This window comes from Taurulus bubalis (assembly GCF_910589615.1).
Source record: "Taurulus bubalis genome assembly, chromosome: 17".
In the NCBI taxonomy this organism is placed as follows: Eukaryota; Metazoa; Chordata; class Actinopteri; order Perciformes; family Cottidae; genus Taurulus; species Taurulus bubalis.
The window spans coordinates 5907133-5930137 of record NC_136605.1 but is presented as its reverse complement, the minus strand read 5'-3'; the positions used below and the strand labels follow the sequence as shown (position 1 = coordinate 5930137).

Genomic DNA, 23005 nt, shown 5'->3' with positions numbered 1-23005 from the left:
AACTTTCCCCGTCCTCTGTCCCGTCGCTTTGGAATAATGGTAGGAAGCAAGGCAGGAGGTAAAGAAATAGGGAAGGAAAGAATGTGGGAAGGATTGAGGGAGGGAAGAGGAAAAAGGCCAGGCAGATGACCCTCGCCTCTCTTCCACACGACATTCCTTATCAGGGATGCGACTGCGTCCCGTTGGATGACGAGAGGAGTCTGGTCTTGTCCTTCCCCGAGCCCCGCCTCTGCAAGGCGCCGCCATTCCCGCTGACGCCCCCGACGTCCGCCGCGCGCTCCTTCTCTCCCCGCTCCCGCTCGGAGCCGCTCTCGGAGCGCCGGGAGTTCTGACGCGAAGGGGTGCTGGGCTGACGGGAGAGCTGACCGTTCTTCTCGTCTGAGGGGCCAGGGGTAAAGAAAAGCCAGGGAGAGAGGACGTGAAACAAACAACGAAACTGCGGGTGCATGTAGTTTGTGTGTGTGTGTGTTTGTGTACTTCTTACCAGCCAGTGCCTGCACAGAAGGCTGATCGTGAGTACTCAGGAGCTGAGCCTGAATTGTTTCCACCACTCTCTTGAATCTGCGACTGGGACCTGTTTGGGAGAGCATTCTTTATTCAGTATGTCTAAAATGGTGAATTCTATTTGAAAATAAACACTAAAACTGAGATGAGCGTGAATTTGAAGATCAGAGTCTATAATGAAAAAGGCCTCAACAGGGCTGGGCACGTTAACGCGTTTTTAACTATTAACGGCGTTAATTATTTGATCATGCGTTAATAGTAGTTTTGTTTTTTTTTGCATTTGGAGGGGCTTAATGCTGCCGCACACAGGTGCTGCACTTTAAATCCCAGACGGCGTAGTTCAGACCTGGGCATTTTACGGCTCTCCCAGACCGGCCGGCGTAAAATTAATCGCGAGTAATCTCAGAAAAATCATGCCATTAATCAGTTAATTTTTTTCAACTTTGCCCAGCCCTAATACATTTTTGTTGTTGTTGTACTTTCACACAGAACATTAGAACAGTATTATGAGACTAAAAGCCAATGTCGTTTAGTGTCAACCAATCATACTGTGCGGAACAGACATATAAAAAAAAAATGTATACTACATTGAACATGTCGCCGTAGTCTGAACCAAGGCGGCAAACTGTATTTACCTTTCACAATAAAAGCACTTAGACTTATGTTGTACACTGCGTAACTGTTTACCAGAGGGAACGCAAATTCACTCAGAGCTATTTGACAAAAGGAAACCCAGTAAAATAGCTCACAGTAGCTTTAGGCTATACAAATGCTTTACTTCAGACAGAAGCGTTCAACAGGATCCAGGTACTCGGCCCTGCACGAATCTATCGGTCCTTTTCTCGAAAAAAGTGCTGCAACCGCCGCACATTCGCATCGCTGCCGGTACAAAACGTTTGGACGCAAACATATTTGCTTGTGTTGTTCTTTTCAAACCTCCAATAACTATATTTATTCGGCCACTTTGTGGGCAGCAGAATCAAGCTGCAGACTGTACGAAGACATGCTGTCTCATGCTTCTCGGGGGAATAACCGGTTTCTCACCGGAATAACCGGAAGTCCGCAAGGCATCATGGGACTAAGGTCATAATTGCAGGTCTTACACCTCCAGCTTTTGTGTCGCTCTCTTCTTTGCCTGTGTTCCACGCAAACACGCCCTCCTACCTGCTATTAGGGTGAAGGTGACGCTGTAGATGCCCATCTCTCGTCTCCCCTCCCTCTCCACTCGCTCCTTCTCTCGCTCCCTGTCTCCCTCGGAGAAAGCGATGTCCACCTGCAGGGAAGAAGGAGCATGCGTCCATGACTTCATGTCGTGCACACACACACACACACACACACACACACACACACACACACACACACACAGACCAAAGTGTGCAAAGAAAACTTGGACAAAGTATTTTCTTAACACCGCAGAAGTTATATGTTTTAGTTCCTGTCATATGCTCATTTGTTTATGAGCAGAGTGCAAAAGTCACTTTTGATAGTTTCATCCGCAATAGAAATCTTTCCCCAGTGGAAAGGTACAGAGATGTCATTTAATGGAGTCTCTTTATACCCTTCATATCTGTACAACCTAAGTGAAAAAGTTATGTAAGTCAATAAACCCTAATAATTGATAAAAGTATTGAAATTGTGTAAATAAAATATATACAAACAAGTTTTTTTTTTAATTTGAATAAACACGAAAAAAGCACACAAACTTGTCTCAAGTATTGGTGTTATTCAACATTTCATAAACATAAAAATCCTTTACAATAAAAACAAAACAAGTAGCATTGAAAAACAGATCCACAGCATACTTGATTTCAGCACGATTCTCATCGTTGGATATTTTTTAATTCTACATGTGGCGGCTTTAAGGATGAAGCTGAACAAAAAGTGAATGCTCTCAGCTGTGAGCCAAAGTAAATGTAAAGTCAGAGCAGAACACAAAAAGCACGCGATATCAAGTCAAATATAACTTGACTACATGGATGTATATTTGTCGTATTAAATGTACAGTATATATATGTAAATATACAAGCTTAATATTGTTTTTATTTTGGCTGAAGCTGCTTGAAAGCTTCAGATCGTATATTAATAGAAATAGTAAACCATTGCATCTTCATGTGAATGACGCTTACATTGAAACTCTTCACTGAGGCGTTGACTAGAGTCTGATACACAAACCTCAGTGGGTTTGAATGCTGTTGGATGTATTGGTAAAGATGGAGGGGGGAAAAAAAGAAATATGTAACAATACTTGAAACTTGACAGGCTTCTGGAAGACAGAGGGACCGCCGGAGGACTTGTACTCTGCCCGGAAACTGTTCTGAGACACCACGCTGTGGCTGAGGGACGGGATCTGGGGGAGGACAAGAAAAGGGTGAGCGCTCAGTGAAAACAATTCAGTATTCAGTCTCTAGCTTCCATGCTGTTGTCGAGTCTCATTTGAGCTCCACCCCGTGCTCACCGAGAGAAAGGCGTGGACGATGTCCGCCTTGATGGAGCTGAGCGGCTTGTCCTGAATCATGACGAAGATCTGCTCCTCTTTCTCCAGGCTGATGAAGTTGCCGAACCAGGACTTCTTAGCCAGCCTGCGAGGGAACAAGTGTTTGACATGTGACGGATTTGTTCCAATGGCCCGGTTCAATTGAGTCGGGTGTGTTATTTTTAACTGGCCCATAAAGACTGACACAGTGTTCAGTCAAGGAATTGACTATTTAAAGCATTCTGGTTATCCTTGGCAGGATGAAAAGCAGAGCAGCGCCGACAGAGCCCCCTCAACAAGCTCTCACGGGAGCGTAACATCCTGACTACATAATTCCAAGAGGTTCAGGCAGATTTTTTTCTTCCCAGTGATCGAACGCTATACTCCATCAATGTTAAAGAGACAGAGTGAGTCTCTTTTTCTTGATTGTAAAGCGAGTGCAGGTCCATGTGAACGTATCAAAACGCTCAGTCCGCCTAAAAATGCACACGGCCCGAATATAGGTACTGTGCCTTTAAACACACTCAGGATGCTATTGGTTGATCTGGTTGGTACAAGCTTATGGAAACATACTTCATATTTAGTTTTACAGGAAGAAAAGATTGCATGTATTGTGAAGTAGATACACAGGAATATTCATACTGACAGCATGAGAAAAATTATATAATTTTTTTTTACACTAGTATATAAACATGTATGAACCTGGAAAAAGAGCATGGTATGTCTCCTTAGTAGTGATCTGGAGGGGGAAACGACAGAAGCGGATGCTTCTATACTGCTATCACTATGACAATAAAACAAGGTGTCGAATTGAAATGGGAAGCTCTTCCTCCACTTATGAAAACTGTAGTTGAAAAATAAATCTCCGCTCTGGAGCATTGAAGCTCTAAACGCTACTAAACGGACCCTGTGGTGAGACCGTTTTGTCAACCAACAAACCGATGTGATGCTGTATTGCAGAGAAACTAACGGAGGCTTGTGGGGGACTTACTCTGGACTGGACTCGGGCGTCAAACTGGACATGTCCTCTGATGTGGGGACTAGGAAAAGGAAAACAGAGAGAGAGAGAGAGAGAGAGAGAGAGAGAAAGAGAGAGAGAGAGAGAGAGAGAAAGAGAACGCGAGGAAGAAAAAGCAAAAGGGCAGTGAATCTTGATGACAAGCCCTAATCTAATTGCTCTAATTAGAGATTATCACAGAGACATTAATCAACACAGCTGCAGGCTACAAGCTGGGGCACGTGGCCGCTTCTTGGTAATAATAGATTCTATCTTGGATGTGAGTAGATTAACTCTGATTGGGGACGTTTTATCTCAACCAATCAGCGGCGAGGATTCCAGCCATCGCCATCCACTGTGCGTCCGTTGAAACTCTCCACTCACCTTGCAGTTTGCGGCGATGGAAGCGCGGCGAGCCCAGGAGGTTGTTCTTGAAGGAGTTGAGCCTCGTTCTCCAGTGGGCGGAGCTCGAGGCGGCCAGACCGCCGCTGCCGCCCGGGCTGGAGGGCGGCGTCAGCGACAGCGAGGCCCCGCCGGCTCCGTCCGCCCTGGAGGAAGAGGACGAGGAGGAGGAGGAGGGAGGGGTGGTGGAGGAAGGGTGGTGGATTTGGTGCACCGGCGTGCCCAGCGGGGTGGGCAGCGGCGAGCCCTGCGGAGTGACCTGCGACACAGGGGGAGGGGCGGCAGAGGAGTTAGAGGACGAGTGGACGTTCTTGGACTTGAAGACGGACGGAGAGGGGAAGTTGAAGAAGCGTGGGATGGGGGAGAGGAGTGGCGAGGGAGACGGGGAAGGGGAGCGTGGGGTCTGGAGTGGGAGGGACTTCATGGAGTGGAGGTGGGGCCGGTCAGCTTGGCCCTTTGAGGGCAGGGTCTGTGTTTTGGGGTCGGGTGGTGGGCGGATGGGCCGCGACGTGGTGGCACTTCCTGGTTTGGGGTCTTTGGAGGAGGAAGCGGAGGCAACTTCTGATTGGCTGAAAGTGAAGACCGGGCTCTGATGGGCAGACTGAGAGAGAAATGGGGAGAAGGAGGGAAAGAAGGACGGACAGATGAGAGAAAGCAATGGTCATGGATTATGGTTCATGGGAACGATTCTTCAACAAGCACTCGATATGAGTGTGTTTTTTCTGTCCGTGACGGCATGTAAACACGGACATTTGTATGAGGCAGCATGGTGTGTCTATGAAATGGGAATGTGAATGACTGAGCATGTGACAGTGTGATGGAAAAGGCTGGCATAGATAGCAACGACAGTCTGAGCGAGAGTTAGCAGAGAAAAAAAAACAGCATCACAGGAAATTTGGTTTTGTGTTGTTGATGGCACACACTGATATTTCTACATTGGAGCTGCTGATAATACATATGTTCACTGTGTACTGCATGTTCAAAAGGAAAAACTCTGGAAAGACAAAGCACATCACAAAGAAAAGACCAAACTCAACTCCAAGCCCACTGGTCCCATATGTTGAGTTTCAAGGCTCTGTACTGTCATAAAAAACAACCGGACACCGTAGTTTTCATCAAATATTACTCAAACAGAAGGAAATATTGCATTTATTAGGGACTATTTTCAGCTGCGGATGAATACACATTCATTATGCTTTGACCTATTTATTTTTTCCAGCAGCAGGATGATTTCAAATAAACATGTTGATGACAGTAAAGGAGCATGTCACCATGTGCGACAGTGTGGCTCAGTGTTGTGTTTTTTAATAGTTCTTGGACAATGGAGCTTTTTGCATAACACCAGTTTCAGACAAGTGGTCTTTACTGTAAGCGCAGTCCATAAAAATAAGAGTAGAACGGACATTGAACTGTTTTCTGTTGCCATTTGACGAGAACAAAAGACAATGGCAACTGTTGTTAGTTATTATGGTGACATAACATATAGGTGCTGGTCGGGCAATTTTTAAAGCTTTGGACAGACGAGGCTGGGGTTTCCCCTTGTTTCCTGTCTTTGTGCTGAGCTATGGTAACCAACTACTGACGGTATCTTCATTTTTACTCTTTTTTACATTTAAATTGACCAAAAAAAGAAGAAAAGCTCACTTGCCAAAATGTCAAACTGTTCCTTTAACTGCTTGTAAACAAAAGCAACAATATATATGTTATGCAAATAAGTATTAAAACGTACTGGGTTCCCTTTGTGCAAAGATACTTGCCAGACATTAGAAAAAGAGACAAACTGTGCACATTAATGCAGCTTTCAGTGCCAATCCCCCACTCTCATGAGTGTAATCATTTAGTCAGATTATGTGATGTAAAGTACAGGAACATTTCACCAACCAGGATCATTGTAGACATGAGGAGATTAAAATGGTCGATTTGGGAGTCTTACCCATGGAGCTGTGTGACATAATCACACTTAATTCAACTTAATTTGCTCTTTGAGTCTAAAAAAATCCTAAAACGTTGAACTCTGTTGTCTCCAGTTTTAAGGCCGCTAGGTCAGAGGCAGTGAACAGGTCTAACACAGTCGAAGAGAGTAGAGTGCCGTTCTTACCCTGGGGCTGCTGAGAGGACTGGAGGACAGACCTGTGGACGCTCCACTGACGGAGCGAGACCTTTTGAAGACAGCAACAGACAACAAAGGTCATTGAGGCGAATGGAGCTTTTAGATGCAACAATACAAATAAATGATGTATTGTATGATTCTACTCTGCTCTAAGGTTAAGCTGGTTATTAAGCATTAGTTACACTTCTAATAATGATATTAACTTGGCTGTCAACTATTTCCATCGGTTAGAAAATAATGTCATGATACGTCAGGGCTGGTTCTGACCTCTGGCTGTGTGCATTAGTATCCAGGGCCCTGCGAGGTGGGGTGGGAGACCCCTGGTCTGTGACACTGAGGACCTCCAGGCTCTTCCTCTCTGGACGACAGCGACCATGACGCGTCAGCATGGGGGAGTCCACCCGCTTCCTGGGTGGGTCTTGGAGAGCAAGAATATGAGTTAAAAAAAAAATACAGGTTTTTCTTGTTCACATTTTGGAAGAATGTTCAATGGTGAAAGCACATTTCAGGGGAAAAGTAGATTTCACAATCAGGCTTTTGTCTTGTTGTTTTGGCATAGGCCGTTAAAAAGGTTAAAGAGCAAAGGGTTCTCACCGAGGTCATTTCTGGCGGGCAGATCCTCATCTTCACAGCTGGGGTATCGCTCCTTCCTGTCCAACAGGAGGTAGTAGATCATCTTCTCCTGGTTCTCCCTGCAGAACAAGAAACCGAAGGTCAGAAATAGAGGAGACACAGAAAAATCAGAGAATACAACAATGACAGAGTCTTTTTTCAGTGTCACATGTGAATAATGACAAAAAAAGTTGTAAATGGGATGGTCTGGTCAAGTCATATAATAAGTAATCTCTATAAACAGACATCTGCATATGAATGTAGAATCGTTTAGCGTTCTGGTTTCTGTTTATAGTCCAAGTTGTATTGACTAATCACATTTGAGCGGGCGTCAGTTGATAAAGAGTCCATGTGGAGAGAAAAAGAGATGAAATGCATTGGTGGAAATGCAATCTCGTCACCCATCGGGTCTCGTATTTGTCATCTTTTTTAGCTAGCTATTTAGCCCACAGGCTTAGTATCTGTTGCTAACCCTTAACACACCGTGTGTGGCTGCAAAAGGTTATGATGAGAGCTGTGTGACTCAGTCAAAACAGTAAAGTTGTTAACTTTACCGGAAAAAAAACAAAAAACAATGAGCTTAAAGATACTAAAACGCTTCTGTTTCTGCTGTTGTGGGTCGTGAGAGACCTCATCGGAGAAGGGGGACACAACGGATGGGTGGACAGAGAGATAAAAGAGCTCTTGTTGACATTGTTGCTCTTCTTCCTGCCAAGCCAGGCAGATTAATGATGTAAGTAATTGACTGACCACAATAGGACAAACAAGATAATAAAAGAAAGAGAGAGATTGTGAGAGAGATAGAGAGACATTGTGAGAGAGAAATTAAGGTAACCACACACACAATTATGCATTTTGTTTTCAGCATGCATACAAGCCAACACATTCTCACTCCCAACTCGTCGATTAGGCAGCTTGGTCAGAGGCCCTACGCTTCAAACTGCTACGTAGTGCGGCTACCTTACGTATGCCGTTTCCTGGGTGAGATTCACATGTTTTTGGACCCAACTATTCACCCAGACCTTCTCCCTTTGCAGACGATATTGCTCTTTATACTTCGTAACCTCACTTTGTCCTTGTTGCCGTATTTCTAGTTGGAAGCTCACCTGCAAATGTTGGCCACTTTGAGATTTAATGTATTATTTCATTCTTCCATCTATTCATATCAAATATGAATCTATCAGTGGATAATACAGCAGATTTATAAAACAATTTCATTAAGGTTCTTCCTGTCATAAATTCCAACTTATATCTCAACCCTGGTGCACAATGATGTAATTGTCATCCATTCAAAGTGGAAATGTTTGATGGGTTATATTTACTCACTCCTCACTTGTAAGGTCCTGTGTGAGTTTGACCCGGTCTCTGAAGCACCCTAAGGAGTACATGCTTTCCAGGACATCAGGGTCCAGGTCTGTTAAGGACAGGATCCTCTTCACACACACGCGGCGAGGCGCCGGCTGCTCTGGGCAAGGCTCATTACGGCCACTCCTGATGGGAAAGAAGTCAGTATATATAACTGTGAAAAATAAAATGCTAGTATGCCACAAACAGATGTCTTAGCAGCTACACTATGTACAGTATGGTATGAGGTATGTTGTGTGTTAGAGTATTGGCTGACCCACAATAACATAGATAAAGTGAAGGTGTGAGAAATTACAGATGTGGCTTGTGGAGCCAAGTGCCGCTATGTTACTTTAGTAGCAACGATAGTGGCTTTGGGGAAGAAGGGAATGCAGAGGAGGAACAGGTAGGAAAGTTAACGTGGTACTTACTGGTACCAAGCGTGTTTCTGTATTGCTTCTAGCTGTAAGAAAAAAACAGAACAAAACAGAAGACAGCATTACAGCATTGATCAAAACATATTTTCTCGCTTTTACAGCAAATTTAGCTCTACAATTATACATCAAGAAAGACAACGCATCTGCTGTCCAACACTGGGATACGTGTCAAAAAAGAAAAACCTTCCTGTTTAAATCAGGCTAAGGCTACCAAGTCAGGATTGGACCGACAGCTAATTTAGCTAATTTAGCTGCTCTCTTGTGCAGTGATGGTCAGAAAGTAGCCAATGTGTTTCAATGTGCATGGGTCTCATAAAGTTAATTGTGTCTAACATATGTGCAAAGCTAAAGACACGCCCATCAGACTCATGGTGAACGTGATAAACATCACATTTGCTGATCAGCATGTTAGCTTGCTGATGTTAGCATTAAATACATGAGTACTTAATGTCGCTAGCATGGCTTGTATCTGCGTTTATGACCCCAGGAAGAGTCACCCTTCAGTCCAGTCCTGCTGAGAGTAACACAGGAATGTGTCATAAAACCCGACACACAGCTCGCACAGCTCTGGTTTCTCGTCTCAAAGTCAATGGGCTTTTGGTGATGCTAACTTCCGAGGTTGGCCTACAAAAATACGTCATGCCTGCATACAGTGGGAGCCATCGCTTCAATACTGCACAGTCCTTCTTCGGGTTGGAGTAATGGAGCAGCTGCAGTTCTGCAAGCACGTAAAAAGTCGGCCTGCTGTGAACCCTGTATGCCAAGAGGAAACCAGCAAGCAGCCGTATGCAGTGAGGGCTTTGCATTCGTTAACGAGCTCATAAAGCTCAGAGGAAACACTTCCCGCTTCCTAACTGATATGAATACGTTGCAAAAGGCAGCAAAAAATGAAAGACGTGTGGGTTCCAAACATTCCGCTTGCTAGCTGCAGATATACTTTTGAGCTGGATTGAAATATGTCTCCTTGCGTGTTGGGTGGTTTCCATGGAGGCAACCAGCAGACAGAGAGAGAGAGAGAGAGAGAGAGAGAGAGAGAGAGTCTGACCTGGTTTCAGGCTTCATTAATCAACAGCTCGTCAGACGAAGCCACAGCTTTGATTAAATCTGCTCTGTTGTAGCTGAATGACTAAATGACCAGGCTTTCTCTCTGTCAGCAGTCCTTGCACACCACATTATCCCAGTTGTCTCCACCTCTCGGCCTCTGAAGCGTGGATTCCTCTCCGCTCCACACGCCGGCTTTATCCCAACTTCTCTTTCCAAACCTGAGCAGTGGAATTTTCTTCCAGCTGTCCATTCACTCGCTCATTCATTTATTCACTCAGCCTCTCCCTTCTATCTGCCTCTGAACTGCCAGTATCCTTTCAAGCCTTGCTTTCAGGAGGCAAAGCTGGCATTTAGGTGAAAAGGAGGAGAGGTCCTCGCCCCTCTTTCTCCCTCAGTGCCTCCATCCTCCTCTAGAGCCACTTGATCCATCCATCCATTCATTCGCATTGAAACATACATGCATATATTTATGCCTCTCTTCCTTCCTGCATCTCGGTTTCCATGAGTCTCGTCTCCAAATGAACTGCTGACTTGCGTTTGAAGACAGAAATAAAAAAAGATTCCCTCCCTGTGATGGCTGACCCCACTCGTGCCTTTAAGCAATACCCCAGGCCCATTCCTCTGCTCTTTTCTTTCCACCTTCCTCATCTCCTTCCTCATCCCTCTCTAAGGTCCGGCGTCAGCCTCAATTCCTGTCACATCTCGAAGCAAAGCCTGGGGCCGGCTCTTTATCTTTCCTCCTTCCCTCCCTCCTAAATGTCCGGTTCATGCTTCGTGTGCTGTTGAAGCTGCTGTGGTGCAATGTGACTGTTTGCTAAGCCTGCAGCCTCCCATCGTTGTGGACGCTTCACCATTCATATGCAGTTCAGAATGAGAACAGTGGCCGATTTAGCACTGAAAATGCTTATTCATATGTGAAACAATATGACCTTTTTTCAAACAGAGGGAGTCAAAAGGACTACTTAATTCTACAAACAATGATTTTGCCCTCTGAAGAACCAGCGGCCCCCAACAGATTTTATCAGCTGTAGCTAGCGGGCTGATTAAGCTAACGTTAGTTTCATGACCTGGTTAAAAACACTGTCTACGGCTGACATTTGACTGGACAGGTCTCAGTTTTTAACTACCTGTGTTCCGGTACCTGTCTTTCTTTCTTTCTTTCTTTTATTGTTTATTTTTTAGTAGTAAACAACTAATTGCACAAAAGTTAGCTCAAAGCTAATTTGCATCGGTTGTCAGTAGGTTGTCTGAGCACTTTATCTTATACTTAATTTAATACCCATTGCACTGTTGTTGTCGTTGATTGTTGATTGTTGTTTGTCTCGTCTAAAGTCTCATGTTTAATGTTTGCACCTTCCGCCTAGAAAAATTCTTTTTTTTCAAAGTTTGTGTAAACATTCCTGGCAAATAAACGGTTAAAGAGCAAAGGGTTCAAACAACTACATGACAATAAATGCACTACATACAATACAATAGATAATAGCCCATATTTGCGCCAAGCCCCACAGAAAGAAGCCCAGGTTTTTAAAACAATTTTTGGAGAGGCCAAATTAGAATTACAACCGTGAAGACTTTTACCTCTGGACTTACATTTGGAGAGAGATATCTGTGAATCAGCAGATCATTTTTCAAAAACAACTTCAGAGTTAATACACTTAAATGCAACTTAATTAGTACATAGTGTATATAGTGTATATGTATATATATTGTGTATAAAGCCCCATGGACCCTCCCTGCTCACCGTGAGTCTCTTGTCAGGGTTGACTTCTATCATTCCTTTAAGCAAAGCTTGACAGTCAGGAGGTATAAAGTGGGGCATGTGGAATACCCCGCTCTTCACTTTCTCTAGAAGCTGCCGCAGGTTATCATGATCGAAGGGCAAGGCACCCTGGGAAGGGGAAGGGAGAAGATGGAGAGAGACAAAAAGACGAGTTTAGGTGTTGAAGCACTGGTTTTTGGAAGTGGCACCAAAACGTGTTACACATTTAGCATAGTTAAAGAAATAGTTCAACAATTTGTGTAATAGATACATTGTAAGAAAATATTTTTGTTTAACGACGACAAGCAGCCGGTAAGCTTAGCTTAGCATAAAGTCTAAACGCCTGCCCAGCCCTAAAGAAACCAAATCTGCATACCAGCACATCTAAAGCGCAATAATTACTGTTTTATCTTGTTTAATTATCGTTATGTACTACATGTATGGATTAAACAAACAAGATTTAACGTGCAAATTTATGAGCTTCAGAGGCGCTGGTAGGCGGATTTTGTCACCTTTGTCGAACCATTCCTTGAAAGGCACCCTGCGGAGTGTTCTTGCAGACAAATACCGCTATGTCTTTGTGCTATGTTTCTCACTTTTTATTTTATTTTGTATGCATATGTAACGTTTTTCTTTTATCCATCCTTGTCTATTTCTTCCTGCTTTTTGCTGGCGCATTGCTGCATTTCTTGGCAGGTTACCGCCACCAACTGTCATTTAGTGGAAAAGTCACATCACCCACACGCTCGTTCATCCCACTACTTTGCTAGTAGGATGCTGCAAGATATAAACAAAATGGTGACCAGCTCATTCATCACAACATTGCTCCAGGCTGCCAATAGTTGTCAAAAATCTCCACAGGGTACCTTTAAGATGTAAGGCTGATACACTGACAGTCGGGCTTGAGAGAAGACTGTGTATGAGGTATTATTGTTCTCTATGACTTAAATAGTGGGAATCAAAGGGCAGAGAGAAAACACAATTCAATACTGGAAAGAAAAAAAAGAATAAAAGGATCTTCTTACGACAAGAAGAGCAAAGAGGATGACTCCACAGCTCCAAACATCGGCTCTGCGACCGTCATACTTCTCTCCCTAAACCACAAATGCAAGGACAGAGAAGCATTAGACATGCACACGCACACATACACTCGCACAAGCATACACACGCACACACACACACACGCACGCACATTAACACACTGAGGGAAGTAACTAACCCTTATGACCTCTGGGCAAGCATAATGTGGGGATCTGTAAAGAAAGAAGAGGCTATTATTAAATGATTTAACAAGACGCAGCCATGCACCCAGACAAAGAACGCAGGTGCTGATTTGATGAAAAACGGAGAGCCCTTGCTCTTGTATTCATTGAATAGACTGAATAGGTGAATTGAGGCGAAAGCTACGATCCCTGACTAATTTTATGTGATAAATCCACGTTGCTGCTGATGGGCACACAGTTTTAAAACCGCTTATGCTGTTAATGAACAAAGCCATCAATTATGTAAAAGGACACACAACAGAGCACTGAGTGGACGTTCCTAATGTTCTGTCACAAAATGTACATGATCATATTTGTAGTTAATTTACAATACCAGATGTTATTTAAATAGGCAGACAAACAAGTGAAAAGTGAAGCCAACGTGGAAGAGCCTTAAAAATGCATTTGTTCTGATTGCTATCAGGGGGCCTGATTCCCACTTGATTTATTACCTCAGTAAATTTCATAAACATGAGTTTTTGGTCTCAATCGCTAGTTTCATGTCTTGTTCAATACAGCATGATGTTCATTTAGTAAATGATGGTCCCATTTGGAGTCAAATAGACCATAAAGCAGCGTATGCTTTAGGGCGGGGCTACTTTGGGATTGACAGGTTGCCACCACAACGTTGTCTGGTCTGGAAGTTGAACCCTTTCAGTTCATGAAAGGGCATTTTGGTCAGTGAATAAATTCTGCGTTTGGTTGTACTTAGCTCCACCTTCTCGTGTCCCTTCTGGCGACGGCCAAAACGCCGAACTCAAGGCTTTAAATCGGCAGTGCACAAACCAATGGGTGACGTCACAGGGACTACGTCCACTCCCTGTATACAGTCTTGGGCACACATTTAAAATACTCACCCACAACTGGTTTCCAACAGGCTGTCCCCAACTTGTAGCGAGGCCATGCCGAAGTCTGCTATCCTGATGTTATTCTTCTCATCCAGGAGAAGATTCTCTGGCTTCAGGTCTCTATGACTGGACACACACACACACACACACACACACACACACACACACGCCTTCAATGGAAGTATTTTTCCAGACTATAAACAGCAGCTACAGCTAACCATGTTCGTCCACTTGGTAGACTTTCACATGATATGTAAATATTTATACAAAAATCTGCAGTTCACTGCACAAGGCGCACATGAATGCACATGCACAGTTCTGCTATTGGTTTCAAAGGAAGCAAAGCAATGTACATTACTGCTGTGTACGTGGGGAAGCAGCAAAACAGGTTATTTTTAGAATATTTTCACAGGTTTACCTTACAGTGAAGCAGCTCTTTTCCATGGGTAACTGAAGCCGTCAAATACATCTATGCTCTTTTATAAAACTACCAGACTCCGCTTTAACTTGCAGAACACGGAGGTTGCTGGTCTAAAGGTACTTTGGCGTTTTAAAGGCTTAGTTAGGATTCACCAAAGTCACAAAATAACGCTAACTAACTAACCGACCAGCGACTCCTGTGTTCTGCAGGATAAAATGATTGTTTTCTTCACTAGAGTCTGGCGGCTTTGGACGAGAGCAAAGGTCGGAAACATAGACTGCATTGCTGTCTCACAGGAAGGTAAACTGGTGATAATATTCTAAACATAGCGTACACTTAAACTGATATTGATTCTTGTTCAAATACATCTTGCTGCTGCATCCCATTCCACAGCAGCACATCGCTTCTGTGCGGTAACTCCGGTCTGTTTCTCGAAACTGGGGGTGCGGGGCGTGCCAACCGATATCTACCGTAGATACACACTGACTATGGATGAGTACCTCAAACAACCCCACTAGTGTAGGGGGTCACATGACCACCTCATGAACGCAGAGGTGTGATCCCAACTTTAGTTCCAATCCATAGTCTGCTGTGAGACCTGATCAAGCGGTTCAAGGCTTTTGACTTGTGTTTACTGTCACCCAGCATTAAAACATATGTACATGTATATTGTTTGACATCTATTGGACAGTTGATAGTAACGAGGAAGACAGGAAATAAGGGAAGAGGGAGCGGTACGACATGCAATGACAGCTGTTCGGCACCCGGAGCACTTCATATTTCCACAGCCCATCTTGTGTCCAAGTGTGTTGTGCCCTCGAATAGTGTTTCCCATTCCAATTAACAGCCCATATGGTCCCTTTCCCCAGTGGGAGTTAGGACTTATGTTTGGATTTGGTACTCACAGAGATAGCTGGCTGGGGTTAGGGTTAAGCATCGTGGAAAACGACTGATAGGGTGAGGGGAAACACAAATTGATGGGGGAACTGACTCGACACTGAACAAATGGCGGCGAAAAGGGTTGAGAGACAAAACTGTAACTGATACAACGATGACAAAAAGGGCAGGCCTTAAGGTCAGCAGCTTCTCACATACCATATGGAGTGGCTGTGGCAGAAGTCGAGGGCGGAGATGATTTGTCTGAAGAACTTCCTGGCCTCTTTGGGGGTCAGCCTGCCCTTCTTCACCAGGTAGTCGAATAACTCTCCGCCGGACACATGCTCCAAAACCAGGTACCTGGGCGGGAGGAGATCGGAGAAGTCAGACATTGAAAACAGGTGAGCACATGTTAGAATTCATACACACAAGCCATGGATGCTTCCTCCACACATCAAAACCTCAAACACACACTCAGAACCCTGTAGATCTCCCATGTCATGCGTTTATTTATCTCATTTTAATCTTACAGAATCTATTTTCCTTTTGAGACTCAAGGTTGTTCCTTCTCTGGTGCAGATCCAGAGAGCAAATTAAACACAAAGAATGGAAAAAATGGAAAAAGAAAAGAAAGACAGTCAGCGGAAAGAAGAAAGATTAAGAGATACTCACAGGTATTTGTTATTCTCATAGACGTCATGCAGCTTCAGAACGTGAGGGTGCTCTATTAGTTTAAGAATAGCTATTTCTCTCTCCACCTGGATGGACGCGGAGAAAGGAGACGTGTGGAGAAAGGTTAGGTGGGAAGGAGAGGAGGGAGAGGAGGAGAGGAGGTTAAAAAAGAATGGAGATTGAAATGTCAGGAAGGTAGGATGGAAGGTAGCGAGAGAGAGGGAAGAAGCAAGTATAAAGGCAGAGTTAGGTCAAATGTGGAGCAGAGGGAGGCAGTATTACATGTTATTGTCGAACTATTTAGTGTCCATTTAAAGGCAGAAACTAGTTTGTTTGAGTTGTAGACAGCGAGCAGAGAAAGCAAATCATGATTTACTCTGATGAAGTGTTTTTTTAAAGGTTTGAAGGATAAATGGAAGAAAAGAAGGGAGGAACAAGGATGTTTGCAGGCCTGTACTTTAAGCTAGCTCAGACCTAATTAAAAAATTAACCAAATAGCTCTCATCTACGGCACCAGCTAAAAAGAAACCGTAAAAAAAGAAGAAACCGTAACACTCGCTGTAAACTACCTGCTCCACACCAAACAGCAGACACAGACACAGTTAGCGACGAGCTGGTGAACGCGGTGGAGCATTTAGCGGCTAAAGAGCCAAATATATATCCTCAGGAGTTGGTGGAAACCAAAACCGAGCAAAAAGACTGTGTATTTGACTCTAACTGTACAGGTTGCACAAAAAATGCTCTCAAATGAACCCTAATGTTGCTAAACTAAATAGGTAAGCGTTTGCTAACGCTAAGCTAAGTTGCTAAGCTGCTCAGCTCTTTCAGCTTTAACAGATGACATGTTTGTGTCCCCCGTTGTTTCCTGCTGCTTAACTCTTCCTCTTTGCAGTATCAGCAGACTTGTTTGTATCTAACAAAGCTCTGCTAATTCAGCAATTAAGACGTTTTGTTCCCAAAGAATTCATCATGATTAAAGTCCCCCGCTACTTTGTTATTCAAGAGCTTTATTTTGAAGCAACGAGTGTACAGACTTGACGGTTGAGGTTTCCTGTCGCGATCCGATGACAAAAGTCGTATTTAGAGGACAAGTGTTACCGCGGCTGCAGTGACCAAAATAACCCATACACCTATACGAGGTCATGTGAGCTTTGCTTAAAAATTGACTTAAAAATATCCAAACCTATCCTTTAAAATGAATCGGTTTTATTTGATTTGTTGCATTTGGGTGGCAAGCTTTTTCAGCTCTCATTTCAGCACCAGCAGCTACAGTATGACCTACTAAGCAGTCACACGCGCATGTCGGTCTTCTCTCCACATGGGGGAGGGATTGATCACCGGATGGCAAATTCGTGAAGTCATTCTCATTGTGATCTGAGGACTCTGTAAGGTGTAAATGTTTTTGATGAATCCCTTCATTTAAATTGACTTCAAGTCATGCTTGGTCCATTGGTAGCATATTGCCAATCCCTGATTAAAAAGATTAATTGGATTAAAAAGAAATGGATTGTGATGATCTGCTGCAATGCATAAATACATGTAGTGTCCACTATATTAGGTACCCCTGCACAGTCTAATGCAATCCAATACAACAGCCCGTCCATGAACAAAGCTCATGATGTGTTCAACTGTGGGAGTTTTTTTAACTATGACCTCAATAACAAATACATCGTTCGATTAACACCTCTATGGCACAAAAACAACAACTTCATAGACATTGTAAAAGTCGACTCAGTGGCAGCACAGTTGTATTGGATCGCATTAGACTGTACTCCTGTGTGTTGGCAAGGTTCTTGCGATGCGATACGTTTCACGATATAGGGGTTACGATTTGATATATCGCAATGTATTGTGATTCTGACTAATTCTAGAAAAACTGAACACAATATTCTAGGAAAAAAATAACACATATGCATTCAAATATGTGGAAGAAAAATAAGTTGATTAACATTTACATGATAAGGGATGAAATTGACAGTGTTTTTGAGAATCGATGCAGTATAACGAAACATCGCGATACTCAAGCGAATCGATATTTGTTTTTATAACTCTGAGGCCGTGCCTAATAAAGTGGACACTGCGTGGGAAAGAGAGGATGAGAAGTGGGCAACAGCTGCCAGAAAGATGTTCTCAAATTCCTTGCGTTTGGCCTCTGTGTCGCGTAGTGCCCTGAGAGCAGGGAGCTAAAAGACACATCTGCAGAGTGCCGACAGCAAAAAGGATACTCGTAGTTAAACATGCTTTAGCTGACCCAGTAATGCGGTTACTGGCAGTTAGCACCCCGAGTACTCAATGGGCAGCTTTCCAGAGCAATACAAGATGAGCGAGATACTATAAACCAGACGACTGGGGATCGGTGGCATTAACAGGGGGTGAAGGTTTTGTCAATGGTGTAAAAGAGATATTAGATTTACGCACTTGACCCCTGCTTTTGTCATCTAGCTAACGAAATAAACTAAAACACAAACACTTTGTCTCGATTATATTCAACTCTGTATGGGTTTGCCGACACATCATTGCAGCCCCTTCTTGGTGTTACATGAGATATTTTCAACGAGATTATTTTATAAGCGTGCAGGATTTTAAAAACAGGATTAAGGATCATTTGAGCACCGAATACACTTGTCCCGACACCGAAAGGCAACTATTTCGTTGCTGCGATGTGCTTGTTCGTTTTAAGTCTGTCGCCTCTTTCAGGTGGAACTTTTCCCATGTTATGTCTTTTTGCTGTCTTTTAATCTGCTATTTGTGTTTTTAAGTGGGGAAACTTTGATGCCGCCACCTGGGCCAGGAAGCCCCCTTGGAAATGAGATTCAAAATCTCAACGGGGTCATCCTGGCTAGTTAAAGGTTCCATAAAGGTCAACTAGCATTACTAAAACAATACGACGCCACGACGCAGCTCTTTCTCGGGCCCCAAGTTTTCCCAGATGCAACCTTTTAAAAATGAGAAACTAGTAGTTGGCTGTGGAACATCCTTTATATTAGATTTTGTGTTAACTTTCTATTAGTTTTCAGCTGCAGTATAGCTTTCATCAGAGGGGTAATTAGCAGAACGGAATCATCTCCATTGTTCGGTGCACAGAAACAGTGTGCCCACACACTCGGCGGCACCACATTGCAACACGCAGACGGGCTTTTCTTGACTCAAATTGAAAAAAGATGTTGCTATTTGCGCATGCCGGAGAGAGCTATGTGGCTGGCACGATTCGGGGCCTTGTCGTAACCAATGAGACGGCCGTGGTGGGGATGGATACGAGGTCAAAGACGAGCACAGCGTACCTTCATTAGAACCGACTCGGAGAGCTTCTCCCTGTTGACGATCTTGATGGCCACCTTCTGTCCAGTTATGCAGTGGACGCCCAACTTCACCAGCCCTGAGGGACACAAAGAGACACAGGGGAGAGAGAGAGAGAGAGAGAGAGAGAGAGAGAGAGAGAGAGAGAGAGAGAGAGAGAGACTCTTTGATATCTCAAATCATCATGCAGTGTGAAAACAGGAAGGGAGGCATGTCATAAATAATTCAAAATAGCTTTACTGACATTGTCACAAACATGTAGGCCAAACTCGGCTCGCAAAAAAGACAGATTAGAATTTCCATGGACTTAAAATAGAATACATCATGGGATGAATTTTCATTTGAGATCCTTTAGGAGATTGTAGCAGAATAAAAGAGGCCTGGGGATTAAAGCAGTGATTGTGAATGCTGGAATCAGCTGTTCAAACCATGCCACTAGGAAGAAGACCCGAGGGGGCCCCATACCTGTCTGTCCCTTCCCAAGGGTCTTCTCCAGCCGGTAGGGCCCCACGTACTGGTTGGACGGGCCCACCGTCAGCTCCTTGCTGCTCATCCTTTTCCCCCGAGGTGAAACTCTACACGCCTGCGGTGAGGCGGATCAAGACGGCGGCTGCTCCTGTGCGTAACGCCGCCACGCACATCCCATGCGGCGGCAGAGAGGCGCGAGAGGACCGGTCGTGATTCTAACGCCGGGCCCTGCAGGCTACTCCCATGCACTTGTTTGTCATGCGGCTCCGGCTGTTTCCTCCACCTCAGTGAGTGCAGGCCTAGAATAAAGTATTTCCCGGGCTCTTCTTCTTCTTCTTCTTCTTCTCCTCCTCCTCGGGGTTGCGTCTCTTTCAGGGCGGCACGGAAAGCAGCATCATTCAGAGTGGAAAAAAAGAAGAGATAGAAAACGAGCAGAAGGACGCATGAGGTTTTGACCGGTGATGATGGGTTTGGAGGTCTAGTCCCACAGAAACACCCCCCCCTCCCCACCCACCCCAACCCTTCTTTTCTATAAATAACAGTAGTTTAAAGCTAATTGGTGTGTAGCTTGTGCGTCTGGCTAAAAGTGGAGCCGAAAAGAGAGATCTCATCCAGGCTGTGCATTATCCACAGATTGATTCCTGTAAGAGCAGGGTCTCAAATATCCCGAGTCAGAATGCCCCTGATTGAATCCATTCTCTGATCGATATCAGGGACCCCCCCACCCCTCCCTCCTCTCCTCCTCCTCCTCGCTGCTGCTGCTGCTGCTGCTACCGTCCGAAAAATGTTTTCTTCATCCTTCCCAGGCTCGTACATCCCCCTCCTCCTCCTACTTCTTTACCCCCCTTTCTCGCGCCGGGCCTCGCTTGGTCAGGAGGCTGCCTTTCCCTCGTGCAGGCGTCCAGATAATAATCTATTATCACAACAGCATCAGCCAGAAGAATGGGTTTTCCAATATCCGGTGCACACTTTGGCTCACCCCTCCCCGGCCCTGCATCGGGAGATAGAGGAAGAGAGGGGGAGAGAAGGAGAGGGAGAGAGAAAGAGAGAGAGGGGGGAGAGCGTTACAAAAAAAGAGGCAAAAAGGCACACAGCCGCGGGGCCAGACCGGGCGAGACGGGGCGGAGACAGAGAAGCGACCCGGAGAGGTGCGCTCGGTGTGCCGGCGGAGGATCAGCGCTCGGCCCGGTGATTAATCCTGCTTCTAGAAACAACAAGCATCCTCAGCTGGCCTGGTGCTGGTAGCCGACTCCCCTCCCTCTTCCTCCCTCCTTCTCCCTCCCTCCTCCTCCTCCTCCTCTCTCTCTCCCCCCGTCTCTCTTGTCTCTCCCCGCTGGCCGGCTGTGCTCATGATGTCGCCGCACCTCCTCCCCGCAGCCGGCGCGTTTGGCTGCTGCCTCCCCGCACAAAATGACAGTAATTTTGGAAAGAAGAAGGAAAAAGAAACAAGACAGAAAAAGAAATTCGCCTTGCAGAAAAGAACGAATCTTTCAGGTGATGAGAAGTTGCCCGCACCCAAACAGGAGTGTCCCTCATCCGCGGGATGGCCTCTTCTTCTTCCACTCCGCTGCTGCCCGTAATACCCGCTTCTCTTTCTCTTTTTTTTATTCCCCCCACCCCACCCCACCTCTCACACTCCTCCTCCCTCTCTCTAGCTTCCTTCTCCTCATCGGTCAGCATCAGCATCCGGGTTCCGCTCTCCCTCCCTCTCTCGCCCCCACCCTTTTTTACTATACGGCAAAAGTCCCACATCCTATGTGATTGGCTGCAAGTGCAGAAGAATACCAGGCAGTACCAACCCAGTAGCACATGGTCCAAGTCAGTAACACAGATACATGGAGGAATATTAGATCATCAATTGTGCAAACAATTCTGTTTGTCTTATTGTATTTGTTTTACATTGAGGAGTGATTTGCAAACGAGTGTCGCGAAATGTGAAGTTCAGAAGCAAAACGGTTGACTCTCAACGGCTCTCAACATGGCGACAGATGAGATGACGGCTAGCCGCTGACGGTGCGAGCATCATTGAAGCCGCGATGGAGTCAGTACACCTTTAGGACGGCGCAGGGAAAACACAAATAACAAACAGTCAGACGAGATGGCACAGAGACAATATGTTGCTTAAGATATATGATATGAACAAAATTATTTTGTGTCCACGGTTTTGTGTGATTATTCCAATGCATAGCTACACAAAATGCAGCTTTCGCTTTATATTTTATTGCAAACTTAAACAACTTTTGGGATGTAAATTCCGCCAAAGGACAAAACCAGAACAAGAGAAGTCAATGGGCATTTCCCACAGGATTTTGGTTAGAACACAAGTTTAAAGGTCCCTAATACGAGATTGAGAGCATTTCGATTACCTCTCAACATGGCAACGCCATAATGAAATAAGATTATACAAAAACACTTGTGTTCCACCCCTTGGCTTGCTTGTAATGGAATGTGGCATACACTGCTTTTATAGTGTCATTCTGTTTGAATAACATTCAATGAAAATACATATTAGAAAACACTCATCTGATGAACACTGTACGCCGCTGACCCCACCGGGACGGGTCATGACGTGCACTTACAAAACCACAGGGTTCTGGGTCACTGCATGCTGTGATTAAGGTTTCCTCATTGTGATATCTGTATGACGCTGGCTCCCAAATCTTTATCCCTTCTAATCTTAATCTCTTGATGTGGTTCAGGATGATGTGGTTCAGATTATCTAACGGGTGCCGTGTTTAAATATGGGCCTGCGAGTTTATTTCTGTGTGGATAAAGGTTTTCCACGTGAACAAGTTATGAGACATAAACATTGTTTCGTGTCACGGTAAATATAGTTTTCCTTCTCCAGTATGATACACATACAAAACCTCCACAAATACACACTACTACTACTACTGCTACTACTTCTACTACCAAAAGCGCTTCTTTAAGTATTAATTAAATATCTCTGGGAAAGATTTATATTCTTACAGAATGAACTCAGAAGCATGGCGGTAACAATATTATGCCAAAATCTCCACAGAAACCAGTAAAGTGGTGTTAACTGCTATTGTAAAAGAAATTTGACCACTCGGTGGTGCTGTTGTGCTATTGTAAGAACTATCTTTTTTTTCCGCTATGTCATGAGCACCAGAGGGTGTGAACCGTGGGATTAAATGGGTTCATTCTAGTTATGAATGGCCAACACCCACCATTGTAGTCACAAGAGTTTCCTTCTCATCTGTCTTTGTCTGGATTCAGTCCTTCTTTGTTTACTGTCATTGACAACCATTTTAGTTTGGTATAAGGTGGTAGGCCTATTAATTACTAATGGTGGAACGTAACTATATACAAATATGATTATTTTCATATTTTCCACGTTTACTCCACTACATTTTAGAAGGCTTCGTAGTAAGTGTTAGTGTTCTACAATTATTTCACACTAGTTACTAGTTAAAACTTTACGTTCAAGCATGAATTGTTATCTCAAGAATTGCAAA

At 44.4% G+C, this 23005-nt stretch overlaps 1 protein-coding gene across 1 annotated transcript; it reads right to left on the bottom strand.

The window, feature by feature from the left end:
- Positions 1-160: 160 nt before the first annotated feature.
- Positions 161-19611, bottom strand: brsk1b (BR serine/threonine kinase 1b; the record flags this gene model as incomplete). The annotated part of the gene is made up of 20 exons (XM_079233368.1): positions 161-378; positions 485-574; positions 1669-1777; positions 2750-2851; positions 2960-3083; positions 3969-4017; positions 4359-4635; positions 6475-6535; positions 6754-6904; positions 7081-7178; positions 8425-8589; positions 8874-8905; positions 11665-11811; positions 12708-12776; positions 12902-12935; positions 13802-13918; positions 15309-15449; positions 15762-15847; positions 19043-19137; positions 19524-19611. The coding sequence occupies 20 exons, from the start codon at positions 19609-19611 to the stop codon at positions 161-163; spliced, it is 2253 nt and encodes a 750-aa protein (XP_079089494.1).
- Positions 19612-23005: the final 3394 nt, after the last annotated feature.